This window comes from Notothenia rossii, assembly GCF_949606895.1.
Source record: "Notothenia rossii genome assembly, chromosome: 2".
Classification (NCBI taxonomy): Eukaryota; Metazoa; Chordata; class Actinopteri; order Perciformes; family Nototheniidae; genus Notothenia; species Notothenia rossii.
In genome coordinates, this window is record NC_136904.1 from 15,093,582 (window position 1) to 15,114,448 (window position 20,867).

Sequence of the window (20,867 nt, forward strand, 5' to 3'; positions counted from 1 at the left end):
CATCCCAGAGAAAGTGCTCATCCCTCCCCTCTCCCATCACAAGACTCTACTCCTCCTAGTGGTGATGACACAGAACAAGAAACGATCTCCTCTCTTTTTAACAACTGCACTTCTGCTCGTCTATCATCATGAGTTTTTATGTACCCATCAACGCAGTGTAGATAGGGAATCGGCCATTAATGACTACACAATTAGAGAGGAGGCTTTAAAGAGCGATACATTTCAATTTAGGAAGCATAAACCTAGTGAGTTGGTAACTAATTGTAACTGCCTCTGGAGTAATGGGAGCTCTTTGGACCGAGGTCAAGATGGCTCAAAATCAGTTTCAAACAGCTTTTACACAGCTACTTCTCTGCTTTGGTTGCCCACTCAGTCTGACAGTCTGCTGCGTATCTTACAATGATATATGAAGAAAGAAGCTTTTACAAGTTTTAATTAAAAGATGAGCAAAGCTGCCCAGAGTAGAGTTGATTTTGGAGTTCATGACAGTGAGAGTGGAGAAAACGCTTTCCCAGTGAGACTGATATCTTTGGACAAAACGCCTCTCTCGCTCCATTTGTCAACATTTGTCTCTTTCGTTTCTCTGGTCCTCTCTCCATGTCCCAGCATCTGGATACCTTTGGGATGGAGGGGAGGTGAGGGTAGACGAGGCCTTGTTTCATCCCTCCCGTGACGATGTTCCCCAGGGGGTTTGGGTTGGTTTGTGATCTTGTGTCTCACATGATAGAGACACATCTAATCCTGTTAGGCGTTAATATCTTCCAGCGGAATAGAGGAGACAGCGGGAGGGAGGAAAGAAGAGAAGATGAAAGACCTGATGGTTGAGGAGAGAGAGAATATTTAAAAAGCTCTGCCTCTATTTGCTGGCCCACATATTGGTTTTGGGTTGGAGTATACATCCATGTGTGTGTTTGTCTTTCTGTGTTTGTGTTCCCTCATGGGATCTTCCCGGCTGCTGCCTCCATATCTGACAGACTCCTCTTAAGGTGTTTTCCTCTTGCTGTCTTTTTGTATTTGCTCCATCTCTGCTCCCTGAGTGAGAAAGTTTACCCTCTAGGCCCCATCTGAGCTCCAGGCCCCCAAGGCCTCTGCATTCCCAAAGCTCCTACACACCGGAGCCCCTCAGGCTCCCTGCTTTACCACAGGGAATACCCCCAAGAACCCCTAGGCCCCTCAGACTGTGGAGCAGCAGCTCTGCACAAGAGAGTCAGCCCGAGGGGAGGGGGGGCGCTGTCTGGGAATACAACTAAGTACATGCTTCACTTAACATTTGAACATTCCCCGACAGCGCCTCCTGTTGGTGTAGCATTGTTTTTGCATGCAGGGCTCCCTCTAACCCCCTCTCTGGGGCCTTGACCTTGTTAACAATCCCTCGGGGCTCATAGAGGCCTCTGTGTGCTACATGTGCATTGACCTTTACGGCACCCTGAGGTTAAATAATATATTTTTGGCACAAACAAACACAGCCGGATTCATAGGGATGTTGAATGCACCTGGGACTTCTCAGAATGTCATATTAACAAATAAGACTAAATAAATTAAAAGACTCATTAGTGCAAAGAAAGTGAAGGCGGAAACTTGCATGTATGGAGTCAACTGTTCTCGTTTCATGGCTTTTTAAATGTGACAGTGAGGTTAAATCACACTTGCATTCAAAAAGAAACCTTTTCAGAGGGTTGCATGTGGAGATGGAGGCTGTGAAGCTATAGCAGGCCTGCTGTCCTACAGATGTCTTGGGCTGTGCGTTACCAGGTGTACGTCACCTGAGATTACCCACGCTGACACCCCTTAAAGGCAAACAGCCAGCAGTACAGCTGAGGGGGCATCTGGTGGCGTGTGTGCATGCGAGTTTGTGTGCGTGTATATGTGTGTGTTCATGCATTCAGACTGGCGGTAACGTTTGGAAGAACGAGACTGAGCCCATACATTGTGGTGTTATCAGATATTTCCTTACACTATCTTCAACAACGAACATTTTTGAAGGAATGATGACCCCATAGATCAGTCAAGGGTTTAGGTCAGTGTCTCTTTGAATGTGTGAAATAATGATGGCAGTATTAATGGAGGAGATTTAAAGCATGGGTTCCTCACGCTGCACACAGCCTTGGCCGTCTCAGTTAAGAGTGAACTGGAGTGAGTAAAATGTTCAACTCTGCTGCTCCTCTGATCTTCCTCCGCTTCCTGGTGCCCCTGTGGAGATAGAACAAAGAGAAGCACATCTTAATCAAAGTGTATTGGATTAAGAATCAGAAAAAAGCAGAACATCACAGAGATACTAGCTCACAGTCATTTAGTGGATTGGAAAACAACCTGATCACCACTTCAAATGAGCAGTCGGTGACCCTTAAACAGGAGAACGGCATTTTAATCTTTCTGTTAGTTTGGCAAATCTCAGGACCTACTGAGGAAATGAGAGCACCAGTGCAGGAGCAGATGTGAGAGTGTGTGTGTGTGTGTGCGTGTGTGTGTGTGTGTGTGTGTGTGTGTGTGTGTGTGTGTGTGTGTGTGTGTGTGTGTGTGTGTGTGTGTGTGTGTGTGTATACTGTAAGTGTGTTTGGTTCTGTGTGAATGAGAACTTTGGTTTCTATGTGTGAACATGTAGCTTACAGCTAAATATACCATGTGCGTGTTTACATTGCTTTTTCAGGTATGTGACATCATTAGCCCACAGAGCCACGCAACCGTTCTATTCTTCCCACATTGAGTCATATTTTATTTACATACCTGCTGTAGCTGAATCATCTCTTATAGACTTGACACACAACTCCATCCACATCATGTATATTTCATGGGCCAGGGCATGCTCTGAACAGGCATCCCTCTTTCTCACTTTCGATGATATTAACATATTTATCGTGGCTATTCAGGGCGAAACTTTAGTGGACATGCACCATATGAAGACGGAAATGTACAAATTATAAGCATCGGTTCAGTCACACTCCAGGGCTCAGCTCAAGTCCCATCTGCTCGACTGTAAAGGCTAATACTGCCATCATGTGGCTCGATGATGTAAAATACCATTTAGGCTTTATATAGGGACCTGAGTGTGTGTGCTATTGTGTGTGTGTGCATGTTGAGGCCCTGCCTATATGCAGAAAGGGGCAGTCAGTGGGGTACAGCCAGCTGACACGGAGGTATGTGTCTTTTCTAATGAGATTTACCCAACTCCAGATGTTTCTAGTTATGAAGATGTGTGTTAGAGATTAAGGAGGGAGAGATCTGCACCCTGTCAGAGTAACAGTGGGGTGCTGTTTTACTGTCAGTCACCCCCTCATCCCCCGCCACCACTACTCTTAGGTGGCCTCTTAACCTGACAACACCAACACCTCTTCTGTCACACACACACACACACACACACACACACACACACACACACACACACACACACACACACACACACACACACACACACACACACACACACACACACACACACACACACACACACACACACACACACACACACACACACACACACACACACACACACACACACACACACACACACACACACACACACACACACACACACACACACACTCTTGACAACCATGTGAATCAAAGTTTTATAAACTTAAAAACATAGAAATTACAAAAAGGAATGCCTATAAAAGTAAGCAAATAGATCACATATATACAGAGCAATTTAGTGAGAAATTAAACTGTAAGAATATCAAGATGTTCACATTACTCAAAGCAAAAAATCTCAAATGAATGGACACATTGCCCATTTCGTAATCCAGTTTACAAGGTGACACAATAAAAAAAATCATTAAAAAAAAGCCAGTGCAAGTTTACTAAAATAGTGTATCAACATTTTCCTCATCTCATAAAAAAAATATTCTTCTTGGCTCAGAATAACTGTGGTTGTACCCTCTCAGTCTGAGTTTTTATATCAAATAACCCGAACGAGTGCTAGTTGAGGTGCATCCTGAAGTTCTCGAGGATTACGAGTCTCTTTACGTCGGCTGGCAGAGGGAGGCATCAGCTGGGCTCAACACAGTCTGGCAAGGCACCATAACTGCTGACCAGGCTCCTGCGGCTTTCACCACTAGCTGCCTGGCACAACATATTGTCAGCTTCCTCATCCTCCTCATCCTCCTCATCCTCCTCCTCTCGCTGCTCAGATGGCAGGCTGCAGCTTGGTCAGGTTCCTCTGGTGCATGCTGTGGTGGCGCACCAGCTCATCAGAACGGGCAAACTTCTTCTCGCAGCTGGACCAGCGGCAGGTAAATGGCTTCTCACCTGACAAGGAGGGGACAAACAAGAAGAAAAACAAGATAAAGTTACTACAACTATAGAAATGTAAACTTGTGTTATAATGTATTTGAATAGTCTCAGAATGGAGCGGTAGGAAATAAAGGTATACGCACTTGTTTTACCTGTATGAGTCCGAGTGTGCGTCTTAAGATGATCTGACCGTGAAAACTTTCTCTGACACGTCTCGCACTGAAAGGGCTTCACTCCTACACAGGTGTGCAAACAAGTGTTGTATTGACAGAGATAGAAATGAGAAGAAAGCAGAGCAGGGGTCAAAGGTTATAAGATGGAGCAATCAATGTGGAGGTTGTAAGCATTACAAATTGAAACCATTCCGGCCGATTTTACAATCTCAGCATGTTTTATGTATGTATTCATATTATTTATATATCAAATTAGTTAAAGCAACATGGTTTACAATTTTCTTGTTTAATTATATGTTGTCATAGTTTAATATTGATATGAAGCTACAGTATGTGTTGGAAATAAGGTTAAGTTGGTTATAACTGCTTGTTTTATCATTTTTGATCTGAGATAAACAAATATTTAGATTATTTGGATTTGTCATATACATTATCTTGTCTATTTAAAATCCAAAGCCTGTTTTTGGCCTTCTTCTCAGTGACAGGAACAGATAGAAACATACCAAATCCTACTTATTTATTCATATATTTATTGGCCTTATAGACAAATTTAACTATACTGGGTCCAAAAACGATTGAATCTCCCAGTGGAGTACCAACAGTGGGTTTATTTTTGTTATGTTGTGGAATGGACAGTTCCCATAGGATCTATAATTTTTTTTAATTCCCAGAAAAGGGAACTGAGTTCATGACGTCAGTGTCCTCAGAGGCAGTCAAGGCCCTGGAGGGATGTCACACCCTAACTCATACAGTAGCTTTACGCCGGTGTACCTGTGTGTCTGCGCTGGTGCCTCTTCAACTGGTCTGAGCGAGAGAATCTGCGGCCGCAGTCTGTGAAGTCACACTGGTAAGGCTTCTCTCCTGCAAAATAAACCATCCATATCCACAGCTTTATCAATTTACTTTTTACACAGCAATACACATTCAAACCTGGGCATCATACCAACAACCATATCATTTCTTAAGTTTGTATGAATTTCTCAATTTCATTTAGCAGCAGTTTAAATGAAATCCTCTCACCTGTGTGTTTGCGGCCATGCATCTGCAGATGTGACAGTTTGAAGTATCTCTTGCTGCAGCCAGGGTAAGCACAAACAAATGGACGCTTTTCACTGGCTTCTGATGACCTCACACTGGGTGGAGCAATGCCAGCTACGCGCCGAACATCCTTTAAGAAAGAGAAGTCAGAAGGCTTTGTAGTCCAGAAGTGCACTTTGTGTATGTATTTACTGCAAGGCTGTGTGTTGTTTTGAGCCTGCATGTGTGTAACTCTGACTGACCTGAAGTCCTCTGAAGACACCATGTGTGTGTATGTGATACTGGGCACTCATGAGCATGGGTGGGGGTGGGGCTGTGGGGTCACTGTCATAGCTGGGTGCATGGGCACTGCTGGACAGAAGCAAAAATAAAACAAATTGAGTAAAACCTAAACAGTTGGAGTGCAAAACTGAGAGTTTTAGCAAATGAAATATATTCATCAATTGGTGAGGACGGTGCATCTAGTCCAAATAAAGAAAGTTAAGGGAAACACCTTAAAGTGTTAAAACCTTAAAAATTCCAAAGTCTTGTGGCAATCGTGTCACACACACACTTAAAAAAATCACAATAAAATAGCTATCCTAAACAAGACACACACACACACACACACACACACACACACACACACACACACACACACACACACACACACACACACACACACACACACACACACACACACACACACACACACACACACACACACACACACACACACACACACACACACACACACACACACACACACACACACACACACACACACACACACACACACACACACACACACACACACTCATCCCCACTTCCTAATTTCCTTAGGCAGTGGGCAAACCACAAACACTGGTCAACAATGACGTATACAGAATGTTATTTAAATAAAAACATAAAGACTCACCTTTTCATCGAAGTTGCCAGGTTGTTCATTTGGTTCCAGGTTACACAATCCAGCTGGGATGCCATTTGGTACAGGTTATCACTGAGGAAAACATACAGCACAGTTATTAGCTTTGGGCAATTTTCGTAAAACATTTTAGGTTTTTGTTGATTGGTGAACAAAATGTTATACTTCAATAATTCAAAATGTTATGGAGGTTAGTTTTGAGGGTGGGACAGATGAAGGGAAAATAACTGAACATTTATTCATTTTTGTCTCTATAAAACTGACAATATTTATGTTACTCTGCATTCTTCCTTTAATTTATTTTCCCTTGTATGGATAATACTGGGGGAACTTCAAATGGCTAACTTATTAACACATCCTGTCCACCCAGCACACTCCTCACTGGCTTCATTAAAAAACATGGGCTCTGAGCCAATCTTTACCTTGGCAGATCACACTATCACACACACACACACACACACACACACACACACACACACACACACACACACACACACACACACACACACACACACACACACACACACACACACACACACACACACACACACACACACACACACACACACACACACACACACACACACACACACACACACACACACACACACTTGGGGATGCAGTTGTGCACTCTGCGGGGGTGAGTGCCTCCGTGCCTAGTACACCGTGGACCAGTGCATGACATCACTCTGTCCTCAGTATCATTAAAAGGCGGGAACCGGTTTCGGGGGAATTCTGGACGGCATTCCTTGAGAAGTCCTTGAGGGAAGGATCGGGATGGCTTCTAATCAGCTCTGAGCTATGTTACACTGTGGAAAGACTCACTGGTATCTGACATATATTCATGGTGTGTGTGTGTGAGAGCGTGTGCATGTGCATGTGCTTGTGGATGTCTCCGTGTTTGTTTGAGGGTTTCCAGCTCTTGCTCTAACAACAGCTTCCTTCCTCTTATCAACTTCTGTTCCAGTATTTGGGTTGCACATGTTCCTTTTCTCCAACAACATCGCAGGGTGGTATTCAAGGTATTTTACCCTTATTTACCCCTTCAGATGTTTTGCATCAAATTGAAAGCACGTTGGTAAAACACTGAGAGGTTAAAATGAGACGATTCCCAGCTTTAACAACCCAACATCCCCCACTTCACTTTCACTGAACTTGTCTCTTTTACTTTTCCCCTCGTTTTTCCTCATGGTGGACTCAGACACATGAGCAGTAGATCACTCAGTGTTTGTTTTGGCCTGCTGAGCACCAGTGGGCAGCACTTAACCTCAGAACAAATTAGGATTGAGGATCCAGGCCATGGAGAGGCAGACGCAGGGCTTAACGTAGGATCAGAGAGAGTTCACACTTCTCAAAATTGCTAGCAAGTGGGCGAGCTGCATGTGGTGTTGGTGGAAAGAATCTGACATTAGCTGACGAGTGAGCAGTCTAAAAGCGCTTGGGAAGGCCGAATTGTGCCGATGGAGGATTCAAAGTAGCAGGAGTCAAATACAGGAACAATAAGCGCCTGCAGGGACAAATTATTACCTGCTGTAGTTTCTCAACAGCAGAGCTTGGCTGCTCGGACACGATTCTGAAGGATTGTGGCAGCCAAACATGGGAGGAGGAGCTGGGTACTGCTGGTCAACTGAAAAGTAAATGAAAATACAAAAGTTCCTTATTTTTTCCCTAATTTATGAACAGTTTGGTCTTTAAAAAGTATGTTCACAAGATGCTTGTTTTATTCAAGCTTCACTCACACAAAGATACTTAACCTATCATAGAAGACTGAGGAAACATGCAAGTATACACACTTTTGGCAAAAATAAAACATTGATAAACCATTATTACAATTGAGGATAACTGATTATCTTGTGATCAACCTATCAACAAATTGATTTAACGTCACTTAAAGTAAGCTGAATTAATTCAAATACTTGTTTGTTTGTTCAAGCTAAACTCACAAAAATATTCTTATTTACTTATTACAGAACAATAACAAAACTGGCACATATTTACACTTGGTCAAATAAAAAAAGAATGAATAATTGTCTTGTGATCGACCTATCGACAAAGGAATTCAACTTCACATGTTTCTAGTTGTTTAAGTTTCTATTGTCATCCAGCAGCTTATCATCTATATCTTTTGAGCTGGAGCTAAAATATACTATTAAAATGAATATAAAAAACACATGCACACTTATGTACATGCATGTAGTGTATGCACTTATTTTCAAAGAGAGACCCGGTCAATCAGAAACAGTGGTTCTTTTGAGGTACATATAGTATATTAGTCCCCAGACAGTTTTTGACATTCCAGCAGAGTCACATAAAGCTGTTTCCTCAAGTTATCATTTCCAGAGTCATTAACCATACGTATGCTTAAAGAGCGAGAGGAGGCTGTGTTTATGTATGCCTGCGGTTATGAATGTGTGTGCCGACAGAGACGGAGAGAGATGAAGGAAAAATTGATAATAGCGTTTCTGTTTTGATGTGAAAAATGGCGGGTTACTTATATAACCTTGCTGTGACATGACAGTCTTCCGGCCTGCGAGTCAATTCTGAGAGAAGGCGTCAGGACGCAGACAGTTACCTATGTTGTTTTGCGGTGACAGAGTGTCCTCGTGTTTGAAGGACAGGCTGGAGAGCTGAGGGCTGTGATGAGAGGGAGTGTGACCATAACTGGGGTTGCTGTCTAACCCCACTGCGCCATAACCTAAAAAAGAGAAAACACAAAGAGAAGCAACGGAAAGTTAAGATGATCTTATTCACTTAGATTATCATCTTGCAAATAAAACATGCAGGGTCTGCAGTATCTGGTCAGTTATCTGAATCCCCTGGTAGTGGCTCTTAGTCCCTGGCAGGGTCAACACAGAGACACATTTATCAAACTATTAAATCCTTTTTTCTTGTAACATATTCTCTCTTTCCCCCCATTTATCTTTGGCCTTGTGGTTTCATTATTTATGGCAGGTGGAAAAAGAAATTTGGCAAACACACCACAGGCGGACTGAGATGAGCTACTGTAGAATACTCTTGGTAGAAAAACAAGGTTGAATGTATGCTCATTTAATTACAGCTATAAGGGACACGCATGGTAACATTAACTAACATTATGTTTATGATTGCAATTATTAAAGTGCAATACATTTTAGAAAATGTTGCATTTGAGGAAAGCTATGTAAAAGTGATCATTCAAGCACAGCATGAGTGCAACCTCTATTTTTCCTGAGTCAGCCCCGAGAGGGTTATTGAAAAGTTTCTGAGTAAAAATGACTCACAAATTCTTACTTCTTAATCCCAGCAGTCTGCATAGCACTATGCTTAGCGTTTATTATTACTACAGGACTTGCTACATAGTGATTGAAAGTCATATCAGCAGACACACATACACTGGACCTCTAAGTCCTAATAGTCAACATTCACACGCAATGTTTACAGAGAAGGAAGAGATATCACAATGTTAAGATTTGACAGGAAACTAAAATTAAGTTTGGTGCCGAAATAAGATTCCAAATATATGAGCAGGTCTCCCTTGAAAAAGAGATCAATGATCTCAGGGGATACACCTGGATAAATAAAGGTTTGAAATTAAATGAAAATATGAAAGTTTTGATTTTTTACCATGTGTTTTGTGAAGATTTGCTGGGATTTAAAAAAAAAATCATAGTAAATAAAGCTATTGATTCAATTTGTATCACTTCAGAGTTTTTCTATATATTTTTAATAGCATAAGAAGTTGTTCTGTTAAACCAAGCAATTGTGGGAAGAGGATTTATTTTGAAGATTATGTACTCACTTTTAAAACTCCATATCATTTTAAAATTACCACAGGCCAATAAACTCAAAAATGCAAAACCTGAACATAATTCATTCATTCTGAGCTGATGAGCACATTCAGTATCTTTGTGTTCTTGGTCTTTGGCCAATTTGAAAATGTACTAGATGATCTAAGCTTCTTCTGAACGGTGTGTATGAACTGTGGCCGCTCAACCCGTCACTATCTTTAAAACATTTTTAATGTCTATATGTGTATTCATTAAATTGGTTTGTATGTATGCAATATTGGATAACCATTAGCTCGGGTTGCTTTGACCCAATGCTAGTGATATTTTTATATTCATTCTGCTGTCGCATAATACTTTCAAAAACCTGTTGTTAGTTAAACATAATTATGTGCATGACTTTTAAAACGGCAAGGGAGTTTGTGTGTGGCTCAGCATAAGAAAAAAAGATTAAGATGCATTATAGTTACCATTTGGAATGTATGGGCAATACAGTAAAAAAAAAAAACTGGTGAAGCCTTATTAATAATCTACCTACTAATACGCATGTACCCTTACAGGTTGTTGTGACGATGACTGAAAATCAGCATCTCTGCTCAAAAGCCCATTGCAAAGGATCTGTTTCTAGATGTCTGCCAGAGCATTAGCAGAAAGCTGTCAAGCTTTTTCCTGACACGGGACAGAATGACCCAGTACAGCACAACACATCCTGCTCAGACACAAACTGTTGACAACCCATAACATGGAGTGATATCATCCACATACACAGCAGGAAATAGGCAATAACAAAGTAATAATCGAAATAAACAGTAATAGTCTAGATGTATTGATAAGTGTATGCTCTTCATTTGTCGTGACTAATATTTAACATAAAGCTAATAAGAAGACTTGTAGTACTGGATGTGCATGCTTACCCTGGTTCCTGTGTGTAGGAGGACTGTCCATGCAGCCGGGCAGGTAGGTACCATTAGGAAACATCCTCGCTTGACCTCCAGTTGGCTCTCCGAAGGCCCCAACTCGGCAGGGGCCCGAGCCTGTAAACTGGCCTGAGAAGTGCAATGTGAAGGCCCCGAGTCCACAGTGAGGGTCCTCTATCGGATCAGCGGTCCCCCAACCTGGTTCCTGCTTGATGAGGGAGTGGTGGGAGGGCAGGGAGCTGTAGGGAGAGCCGGGGTGGAGGTCCAGCAGCTGGGTCCACTGACCACCCCCAACAGACATCCCACAGCCGCCACCAGCGCCCGGTAAGGATGACCCAGGAGGCACTGGAGGTAGGAGGGTCAGATCCCGAACATCTGACCCCATCGACATGGCTCCACACGGGTCGGTCAGCATTGTAGAAAGCAGTTTGAGACAGTCCAGAGAAAGAAGGGCTGGTATTCCACAAGCTGGGAGTCTCACAGCTACAAAGTCTCCTAAAAAAGTTTAACAAAAACTAAAAAACAACAACCTAAAGAAGCAGGGAGCAAACTATTCCGCAAAAACAAACATCAGTGGTCACAACACACTATAGCAGCCATCTTTCCTCACACAAGTCATGAACTGAAACATAAATGAATTAATGGCCTAAATGTGGACACCAAATTTCAAGCACCCTGGATTAGGAGTGGGAGTCTGAGAGGGCAGCAGTTCTTGTCCCTCTGTCTCTATAATGTCTGACTTTCCTTACTCTCCTGAAGGCTCTAATACTGCAGAACCCATTGGACAGGGGGAGGAGCGAGGGAGGCTGAGGAGAAGATGACTCCCTTGCCTTACCCCCGGTGACTGCACTTCTGAGTAGATTCTAACTAACATCCCATTTGCATGAGCGAGTGTTGCTCTTCCGTCTTTGTTCGTGTTCAAGTGTTGCTCATATTAAATGTTTATGTTAGTGTGTATGAATAAGTGTCTGCAAGAAGGAGAGTATTTGATACATTTCTCAGAATGACTGTACTGACTTTAAGCATAAAACTGATACGAGTATTCGTAAGGACAAGAGTGTAAGTCTATTTTGTGTCAAGGCCCATGTTTGCGCAGATTAAACTGTAATTTTTGTATTCATGGATGAGATTTGTAAAATAAAAAAATATTGAATGTTCAGTATGTGTCGACAAAATATTTAAAACTTAAATCAATGTCATTTTAAAAACAACTAAACTAAAATAGACATAGGGCCGTTCTCAGAGATTCATCATCATTTCTGACTCTTCTGACTCATTGGTTACATGAAATACACCTCACTTTCAAAATAAGTTAACAAATATACATTATGAATTAAAGAGGCAATGCGAGCATCAGAATATAACATATTTGTTTTGGTGAAGTTGCATTTGGACTTTTAACCTATATGTGTTCGAGTTGTTTACGTATTGAAAGTCGGGAGAGTTTGTTGTTTAATATATTGGCTGGAAATGGCTGTTTAAAAAAGACTGTATTGAATAACTAATAAACCGAATCAAAGATGTGTTTATTATTACTCAAAATGTAAAAATAGCAAAACCTGCAGAAAATGAGCTCCGAGTGTATCCATTTTTCCATTTTGGGAATAGAACTGTTTTTTCTAAAGCAACTTGCACAAACTGCATGGCCTTGGAGCCAAGCCACATCACACAAAAGGATAATTATTTATTGGTCGAGGACAGGGGGAGTTTGTGTGTGTGTGTGTGTGTGTGTGTGTGTGTGTGTGTGTGTGTGTGTGTGTGTGTGTGTGTGTGTGTGTGTGTGTGTGTGTGTGTGTGTGTGTCAGTGCTTAAGAGATAGAGGTTTTGACCTCAACAAAAGCTTAACTCAATGTGGAACTACACAGGAATGCAGTAAGTTGGAATAAAAACATAAATTCAGTACAGCTGCTGTGGATCTTTAAACATTATTATATTTGTCAGATTAGCTGCCAGGTTCCTCCTTTTCATTGAAGGCTTGAAACGGCAACAATTATTAAGTATTTTGCTTTTTAAGAATAAACCTTGCTACATTATATGTAGCGTAACAATCATTTATGAGATGAAAACTGTGAAACAATTTTTACTTTTATTATTATTGTAAAAGTCAAACTTATAAGTCTTTAAAGTGATTGCATATTGTATTGCTTATTATAAAATGAGACAATAACATCATATAAGAGATCTTTAAATACTGGACAGTTGGAAACGTCTACGGGTTTTATAAAAGTTTTTTATTTTGGATCTGCAATTGCTTGACATTATACTTAATGAAAATAAAAAAAAATAAACTAAATCTCAAGCTGTCAGTCCATCCACATGAGTTCTTTACTTGTGACGAATGAGCCCCTTGATCATTTAGACCACAACATGATGGACAGAGATAAATTAGCCACAAGAGAGAGTTTTACAATGTAACTTCATCTTTTATTATACACTCAATTTCGAGATGGCACTAAAAATCTAAGGACATGATGCTGCAAGGTGAAGAGTGTAAGCCAGTTCCTGTCATCAGCATCTGGAATATTAGTCTAGGATTCCAGTCAATGTCAGTGACCCCGGATTCAACTTAAAAAGAAGAGGTGGGGGGGAGGAGGGACATTACATTCAAAAACAGAGAGGGAAGTCTGAAGTCACTTAGAGAGTGATGAAATTAGCTAGCAAGCTGCTGAGGTAGCATTAATTAATATTGCACAAGTTTACAGAGCTTTCCTTTAATGCTCTTTAAGTTACATGTTTGGTTACTGGAAGGAGTCAACAGAGAATAAATGTTAAGTATATTGATTATTGGATAGTGAAAATTCAACTAGTTTGACAAGTAGCAGCAAGACCAGCTTGATAACATGTCGAGTAGATTCCTCTGAAGCAACAAATGGGCCTAAAAGAAGAAGCATAAAAGCAGACCCTTTTTTCGACTACAATGAGGCACCATCTATGTTACAAGTTTCCCCAGTTTATCCCCCAGTTTTAGCAAAGGGTAATATATGACAATTTTATAGTCCAAGTGTATCTGATGACATCCATCAAAACGGTCATAACCTTAACAAAGCTGCTAAAAGCGAAACACAGATTTATCTGGGTGGTTTGTGGTCAAAGAAAAGCTAAAGTGCTCTCTGACTTACTCTATACTTGGAAATAAACGAGCGCAAAGGCAGACCAATATCCCTGAGGAACACCCAGACATGAGGAGGATGTCCACAAAGAGACTTCCAAATAGTAGCAAAGAAAATTAATATCTCCCCAAACAGTTTGGAAAAACCTTCCGTTGTCCACCCACTACAAACAAACACCAACTAAAGTAATGTGCTGCAAGTACAAAAGGTTGTGGCACAATTAAAATTATCTGTAGAGAGTCAATAAAATGCGTGCGTCTGAGCCAAGGCAAATGCTAGCCGTGCCTTCCCCAGTGGAGTCTTTAGCAGGGATTCATCAAAGGTGACGGGGCCAGGAGAAAACAACCCTTTCAGCCCCTATGACGGATGGCAGTCCCCAAATACACCCATTCTTGAGATCAATCTCTGGTTTAGCCAGGGTTTAAAACAACATCACTGTTCAGAGGAAGGAAAATGGTCAATATTGCCTCTGACCCTTAACAAGAAATACAACAAGACTCAAGCTTTCTACAGCATTATGAGCAAGAGGGAACTTGAGATGGGTTTGCTCTTGCCAGAGACACATGATAAACTACAAAGATGACCTGGCAGAGCACCTGAAACTACGACAAATACTTTCCACTTTAATAAACATCTGTATTATTCATACGACTGCATTTGAAGATAGACTATTTGCAAAGCTCCTATTTTGTAAACGAGAGCAATGGTGCTTTACCTTATAAGATTAACTTAAAAAAAACAATTTTATGTAGAAAAATGGCTGCGATATAATATAGGAGAGGACGGTGAAAAAGATAAAGGTGTTATTTTGATGTACAGACTGTGGCATAAATAAGGTACGACTTCTCTACATAGGCATGACAACTGGCAAACAACCGAACAGTACTGTTTTGTAATGTTTCATCATCGCCCTCCTATCTGCCTGTGGCCTCTAGGAGATGGTTACTATTTAAATCAAAAGTCAGGCAGAACAATAATTCCTCTGTCTTCCCTTGCTACTTTCTCAGAGCACTATTTGGACATTTGTGACAGTGAGGCTTCTGCTCTTTGAGATAACATAATCTGAACGCCCTGGCCATCATCACTCTTAGACAATTAAGGATACATTTCGAAACAGTCATGTTATACCTTTTTAAGATTCAATGTCAACTCCGCTTTGAAACAGCATGTACATTCTTTCTTTTGCCCATGACCCCACATGAAAAACAACAGTCGTCAGTTTTTAATTATCTCCCATATCATACCCGAGCATACTTCAAAGTGTTGCATATCACACTGGAGATAAGAAACAGAGAAGAAAGATCTGTGGGAGAGCGGGCATTTCCATGGTTCATGTGTCAGACACAACATTGGTGCACTGATCTTTCACACACCCGGGCTCTTCTTGTTGTTGATAATCACCTTTCCCCTCTAAAACCAAACCCCTCTTCCTGAATCATATACATACAAAGCTGGATGCTCCAGGGTCAAAAACAAGAGTGAATTCATTAAACCAGGGAATATAAACACTCAGTCATTTTAAAAGAAGTGCACATTGACAGTCGCTAAAGGAGAAGGCTGGATATATTATGAATCTTTTATATTGTCAACAAATCCCATCCCATTTTTTAAGGAAAAAAATGGCTGTGCACTGTATTTTTTAGCAAATGTTTCTTAAAAAGAGGAGCACAGGATATGTGTTGGGGCCTATTTCAAGCTGCTGATTTAACACATTTGTTGCGCTTGTGAGTATGACAGCACAGGATGGTGTTTACGAGATTGACGCACGAAAAATGTCCATGTTTATTGTTAAAACTGTATATTAATCAATGTGAGAGACATTTTGTGTTTCCAGAGAAAGTGCAGCTTTTACCTACATATTTGTCTATTAGTGTTTACATTTAAAAAATAAAAAGGCATGATAATAGATTGTCTTTTTAATAAATAATAAAACAGCTTTATAAAAAGCTAAATACTATATAACATTTAAACCAAGGTTAAAAATTAGTCCACTATGAATATAATACATTCATATAAATCTTAATAAATGTATTGACAAAAAACACAGTGTTGTTGAAAGTGTCTTGTTGAATTTCACAGAACAACCTATGTCTCATCCCAGCAGGTGGCTGTGTGTCAGGAGCAAGGCCGGCCTTTATCAGTTCTTTACAGTAAACCACAGCCTCTTCCATGCTGTCACACCCTAGCAGCTGTGGCCGGGGCGTAAGCAGTCATCAGAAAACATTTCAGATAACTCCAGCGGTTTTGTGTCTGTTGTCATACCCTTGAGCCTGATTCTAGACAAGAAACATTTACATGATGACTCTGAGGTATGTGCACAATGATGGGAAAGTATAACAATGACCACAATCATCAAAGAATGTGACTATAGGGAAATGGTGTTTTACAGCAAATGTCTCAATCCATGAAGGACAAGATGTTTCAAAAAATGCTTTGCTGCAAATAATTAGCCTGATTTCTAAAGGCTTGGTTATTTCTCATCATGAAGAATAACATGAACAAATATCCCTTTCAAACACATCTTTTGTGAAAGCAGAAATGTCGTCAAGCTTGTATTGTTTTACTGAGAAAGTTTTAAAGGTTGCCTGTTCTCCGTCATCTGCATTGTATTTATCAGCACTAATGAAACAATGGTATCATAAAAGGAAGGGTCACACAGTTTAACATGCCTCTAATTAGTATTAAGACTTGCCATGTATGGCTTTAATCCAAATATTGTGCAATGTATCCCCAAATGAAAAAAAATAGCCTTTTTGATTGACAGTGCCTTTTAAAGTCGCATTGCACCTACTAGCATGTGTAATATAAACACACTCTGATGACAAAAGACCACTCCATCATTAACAGAGCCCCGGTTCCACTGCAGTGACTCGATCTCTCCAGACAGGAACGTCCGAGTTCTTGGAAGACTGCAGCGTTTCTTCTTTTTTTTTGCTGCTGCTGCCATTAGGTTGAAACAGAGCACACACATTCCACATAGGGGGGATTAACGACCTCAGATAGCTCAACACTACAAATGCAAACTCGCTTTGATTGATTGCTGCAGTCTTTGGTGTGATATGAAGCTGGTCATTAAGTGATATGGCAAGATAACAGCGGCAGTTTACGTAGCAACCTTTCTTTATTTTTGGTGAGGCGTAGGTTTTTGCTTCAAATGGTTTCAGCCAAGTTAGTAAAATATAAACATTCAGATAAAAGAACAACATTTTTTATAATTGAATGATGAAAGTCTCACTGGAACAAGATTAAAGTATGCAGCCAATTAGCATCCAATATCCACAACGGTGAACAGTAAGCTACAGCTATTTATTATCTTTTAAAAGCTTAGTATTGTATGCATTATAAAAAAAAGGTATGTTAATACAACACTGCCGACCATTTTAATATGCATCTACATTTTATACATAAGTGATATGTGGGGGGCCCTGCTCCGTCTTTCCTTCAGCGTAGAGGTCCTTGGCCTGAGAAACCTTGAAAACCCCTAAACTAAACAGTTGCATTAGTTGTTTTTATTTATTTTGTGCACATTTGCAAAATTCTTACCCAATTTCTCAACGGTTAATTGATTTTCAAGATATTTGTCAATAATAGTTTCTGCCATTTGACTAAACCATTACTCAACAACACATTTTAGCTGCAGGGTGATTATCTTGCTGGTGAAATATATAGAGGAAAAAGAGGGGAAAATACACCTTGACAATGATAAGTGTACAGCAAAGCCTATCATATTATAAAAGTCAGCACTGTTGTTAGTATGCCCTCTCGAGTATTACATTGCGTCTTAAAACCCACCTCTTCTCTTCTCTCTCTAAAGTGAGGCTCCACTGCACTAAAAAAGCATTCGGAAACAAGTAGATTGTTGCTTTTATTTGCTTTCAGTGGTCTATTGTTTTTATTATATGGCTGTTTTATTTTATTTATTTATTTTTATTTTGCAATCATTACGTTTAATCTGGTTTGTTTTGTGTTTGTATCTTTTATTTTAAATGTATTTATTTTATGTTTTGTGAGCTTATCTCTCTGTACAGCACTTTGGTCTCAAAGTGCTATATAAATAAAGTTGGATTGGATTGGATTGGATTATTGGTTAGCTGCCTCAAATCTCAATGTAAACTGTATGGCAAGTGAGCTAAGATACAGTGTTGCAAGAAATTCAACTGTTAGATGATAGCCATTTGTATTAAAATATCAAAAGCTGAATTGAAAACAAAGAAGTACGTAAGGGGTTTATAATATTTATTTGTGTATCTTTTGTGGATAATAAAATCCATCAGAAGGCCCTGTGGGATTTTGCATGTCTTGGACCATTGTGGACTTAATAAAACAATGGCTTTGTTTGTTTATTTGTTTCTGGTATATTTGTGTACGTGTTAGGGGAGGGTGGGTCAGTTTATAAGTAATTAACAAGCAATTTGCTCCACCTAGGGAAGAGGAGAAGTTAATCATGCGAGGCACACTGACAAGGTCATTGGCTGATAGATGAGCCTGAGCAAGGGGATTTTTCTGAGATTGTGAAGGCAGGCAGAACTGTGGGAACCAGACAATTAGTGTGTGGAAGGTGGGCGGCCATGTTGGATGATGACCATGACACAGGCTTACATGGATACTCACCACTTGGCTGGCTGACAGGGAGAAAGTAGACACCTGGGCTCAACGAACTCTTAACACACAGTCATTTATCTTTGACGAGGCTGAGCAGGCAATTTTCCAGCAGTTTAGAAAGGGCATGTGCTATTTCCAACCAAACAGATATGGATGAGGCCAATATAGATATATTGGCAACATAAATCTTTCAGACCTACATAAACATGAATTGATCTTCAGCTTTTTTGTTCTCATTAAAATTATACATTTCCAAGATATTATTATTTGCTCTAGCAAATATGGTTGGCAATGGCAACATACACAAACACATTAACACTTTTTATGTGCCTATTGCCTTAATGTTAAAACCTAGTGCATCAACATTTCACTATAGTGACTGAAGGAGACCTTTTTTTTTTAGCTTGTTCCTTCCCTTTTAGAGGTACAGCTTTGAAGACTTAACACACATTGTCTGTATGCTGCAGAATCAGATAAGACTCAGGCTTAGGAAGGAACATACGTTTCAGAGGATTGGAATTTAACATAGCACATTAAGTTTTTTACCTCAAGGTAAGAGGAGATATGAATTGGCTTTGGCAATATCTGTAATTATTTCACAACACCCTTGTGACCTAAGAAATTACATTGCCCCAACAAAAATAGAATGACCAACACTCTTCCAATGAATTGTGTACACATACACCAACATAAAACCCCCTATCCGACATTGATACCAGTTACTAAAAAAAATTGATGATGTTCGCAGCTATATGACGTAAAGATATTGTGAAGACTACATTACCAGGATTAGATTTTAAATAATATAAAACAGAGTACCAGGTACAGTCCCCTTGGAGTTAAAAGGTTAACTGAAGTGCGATATCCATGCTTTTTTCAGGACATTCTGCCATGAATATTATAAAGGCTATCAAGCATCATAACACGCTCTGGCATTTTAAAGACCTTTTAAAGAAGACAAAAACAAAGTCTCAAACATGCACCTGGAGCTTCAAAGACTCCCCAACTCTTATTCTGGACTTGAAATACACCAGGCACTTGACAACAGCTGTTAATCAGATAATGAAAGCCTCATAGTTACACAAGCTCACTTGTAGAGAAGCAACTATAAATTCTTTGCAATGACAGCATACTAAGGCTGGGAGAGAGTGAGGGTGCGATTTGGTACCAGGCACTTGCTTTCCCCAGAAGAATGACGCATCATACTAGTACTCTGTTGAAACACACATAGCCATTTCCCCTAAGCACTAAGTTATTTTTCCCGCAATAGGCGACAGACTTCATGCCCCTTACTGAAACCGTTAAAATAAATATATGACAAATAAACTTTCAAGGATTCATGAATCATAGTGGAAACATCTTAAATACACATATTTTTATGACAGATGAAGTGTGAGCTTCATTGCTGCCTACAAATGGAATACACTCCACAGTGTCTTCAGCCTTGGACACAGCCTGCTCAACACCTCAGATGTTAGTAACCCGAATACATAGTTTTAGGGTGAACTCCTGCTCCACTTACACTCTTCACCTCACTCACCTCACTCACCTCAATCACCAAGTGACCTGCCATGGTAACAAGTCACAGGATAGCACTTCGAACAGGGGCCCATCAAGCGCACCCATAGGTCAGCGGGTGTATGGTGGAAGACTGTTGCCCTTTGACACTGACAGTGTTTCCGGGTTGGAAAGCTCTCGGCCAGGCCTGCCATGGTGGTCCACACAGATGGACTGCAGCTCAATCAGATAACCTCTCCTGGGGATCAGGTTCACCTCTGTAACTCTCATCCAAGACATCCAGGGTTAATCTCCCAGAGCGGAGATTGTTATCTGGATAAGAAAGAAAGACATATTAAGGATATGGTGGTGGAAGTCTGGGTGACTGAAATTTAGTAGGTTTTTCTGACCTCTGAAAGAAAAGGTGGCACAAGCTGAAGCTATGCAGCACTGCAATGGATTTGTTTACAACCCACCTGTAATGATGAATCAAAGTCAAATAATTGATGTGCATGGTGCTACGTTAAAGAAGTACGCATAGTTTTAAAAGTAACAATACAAAAAAGGGTCACAAAGGTACAAACAGTGATGAGACTTCAACGGTTGTTTTGTAGGTTACTGTGGCTTTAAGA

At 40.4% G+C, this 20,867-nt stretch overlaps 1 protein-coding gene across 6 annotated transcripts; it reads right to left on the reverse strand.

Annotated features, from left to right (window-relative positions):
* Nucleotides 1-3,552: 3,552 nt before the first annotated feature.
* wt1b (WT1 transcription factor b) lies at nt 3,553-20,867 on the reverse strand. Of its 6 annotated transcripts, XM_079662469.1 has the most exons (12): nt 20,820-20,867; nt 20,646-20,711; nt 20,279-20,568; nt 11,024-13,591; nt 8,918-9,040; nt 7,873-7,972; nt 6,340-6,420; nt 5,684-5,792; nt 5,424-5,571; nt 5,175-5,264; nt 4,374-4,466; nt 3,553-4,245 (listed from the first exon to the last, which is right to left on the reverse strand). In XM_079662469.1, exons 4-12 carry the CDS (start codon nt 11,439-11,441, stop codon nt 4,124-4,126), a joined length of 1,284 nt encoding a protein of 427 aa, XP_079518595.1. In that variant the 5' UTR covers nt 11,442-13,591; nt 20,279-20,568; nt 20,646-20,711; nt 20,820-20,867; the 3' UTR covers nt 3,553-4,123. The 6 variants fall into 6 exon arrangements, with proteins under 6 accessions (XP_079518595.1, XP_079518593.1, XP_079518598.1 ...); XM_079662467.1 differs by lacking the exon at nt 20,646-20,711 and having other exon boundaries at nt 20,712-20,853; XM_079662472.1 differs by lacking the exon at nt 20,820-20,867 and having other exon boundaries at nt 4,383-4,466; nt 20,279-20,814.

Excerpts from the sequence above, each read along its gene's own strand:
- wt1b (XM_079662469.1), bottom strand. The coding sequence starts at position 11,441 with ATGCTGACCGACCCGTGTGGAGCCATGTCGATGGGGTCAGATGTTCGG. Across the intron at positions 5,265-5,423 it reads GCATGGCCGCAAACACACAG|GAGAGAAGCCTTACCAGTGT; the intron begins GTGAGAGGATTT and ends TTTATTTTGCAG. Across the intron at positions 4,246-4,373 it reads GACTCATACAGGTAAAACAA|GTGAGAAGCCATTTACCTGC; the intron begins GTGCGTATACCT and ends CCTCCTTGTCAG.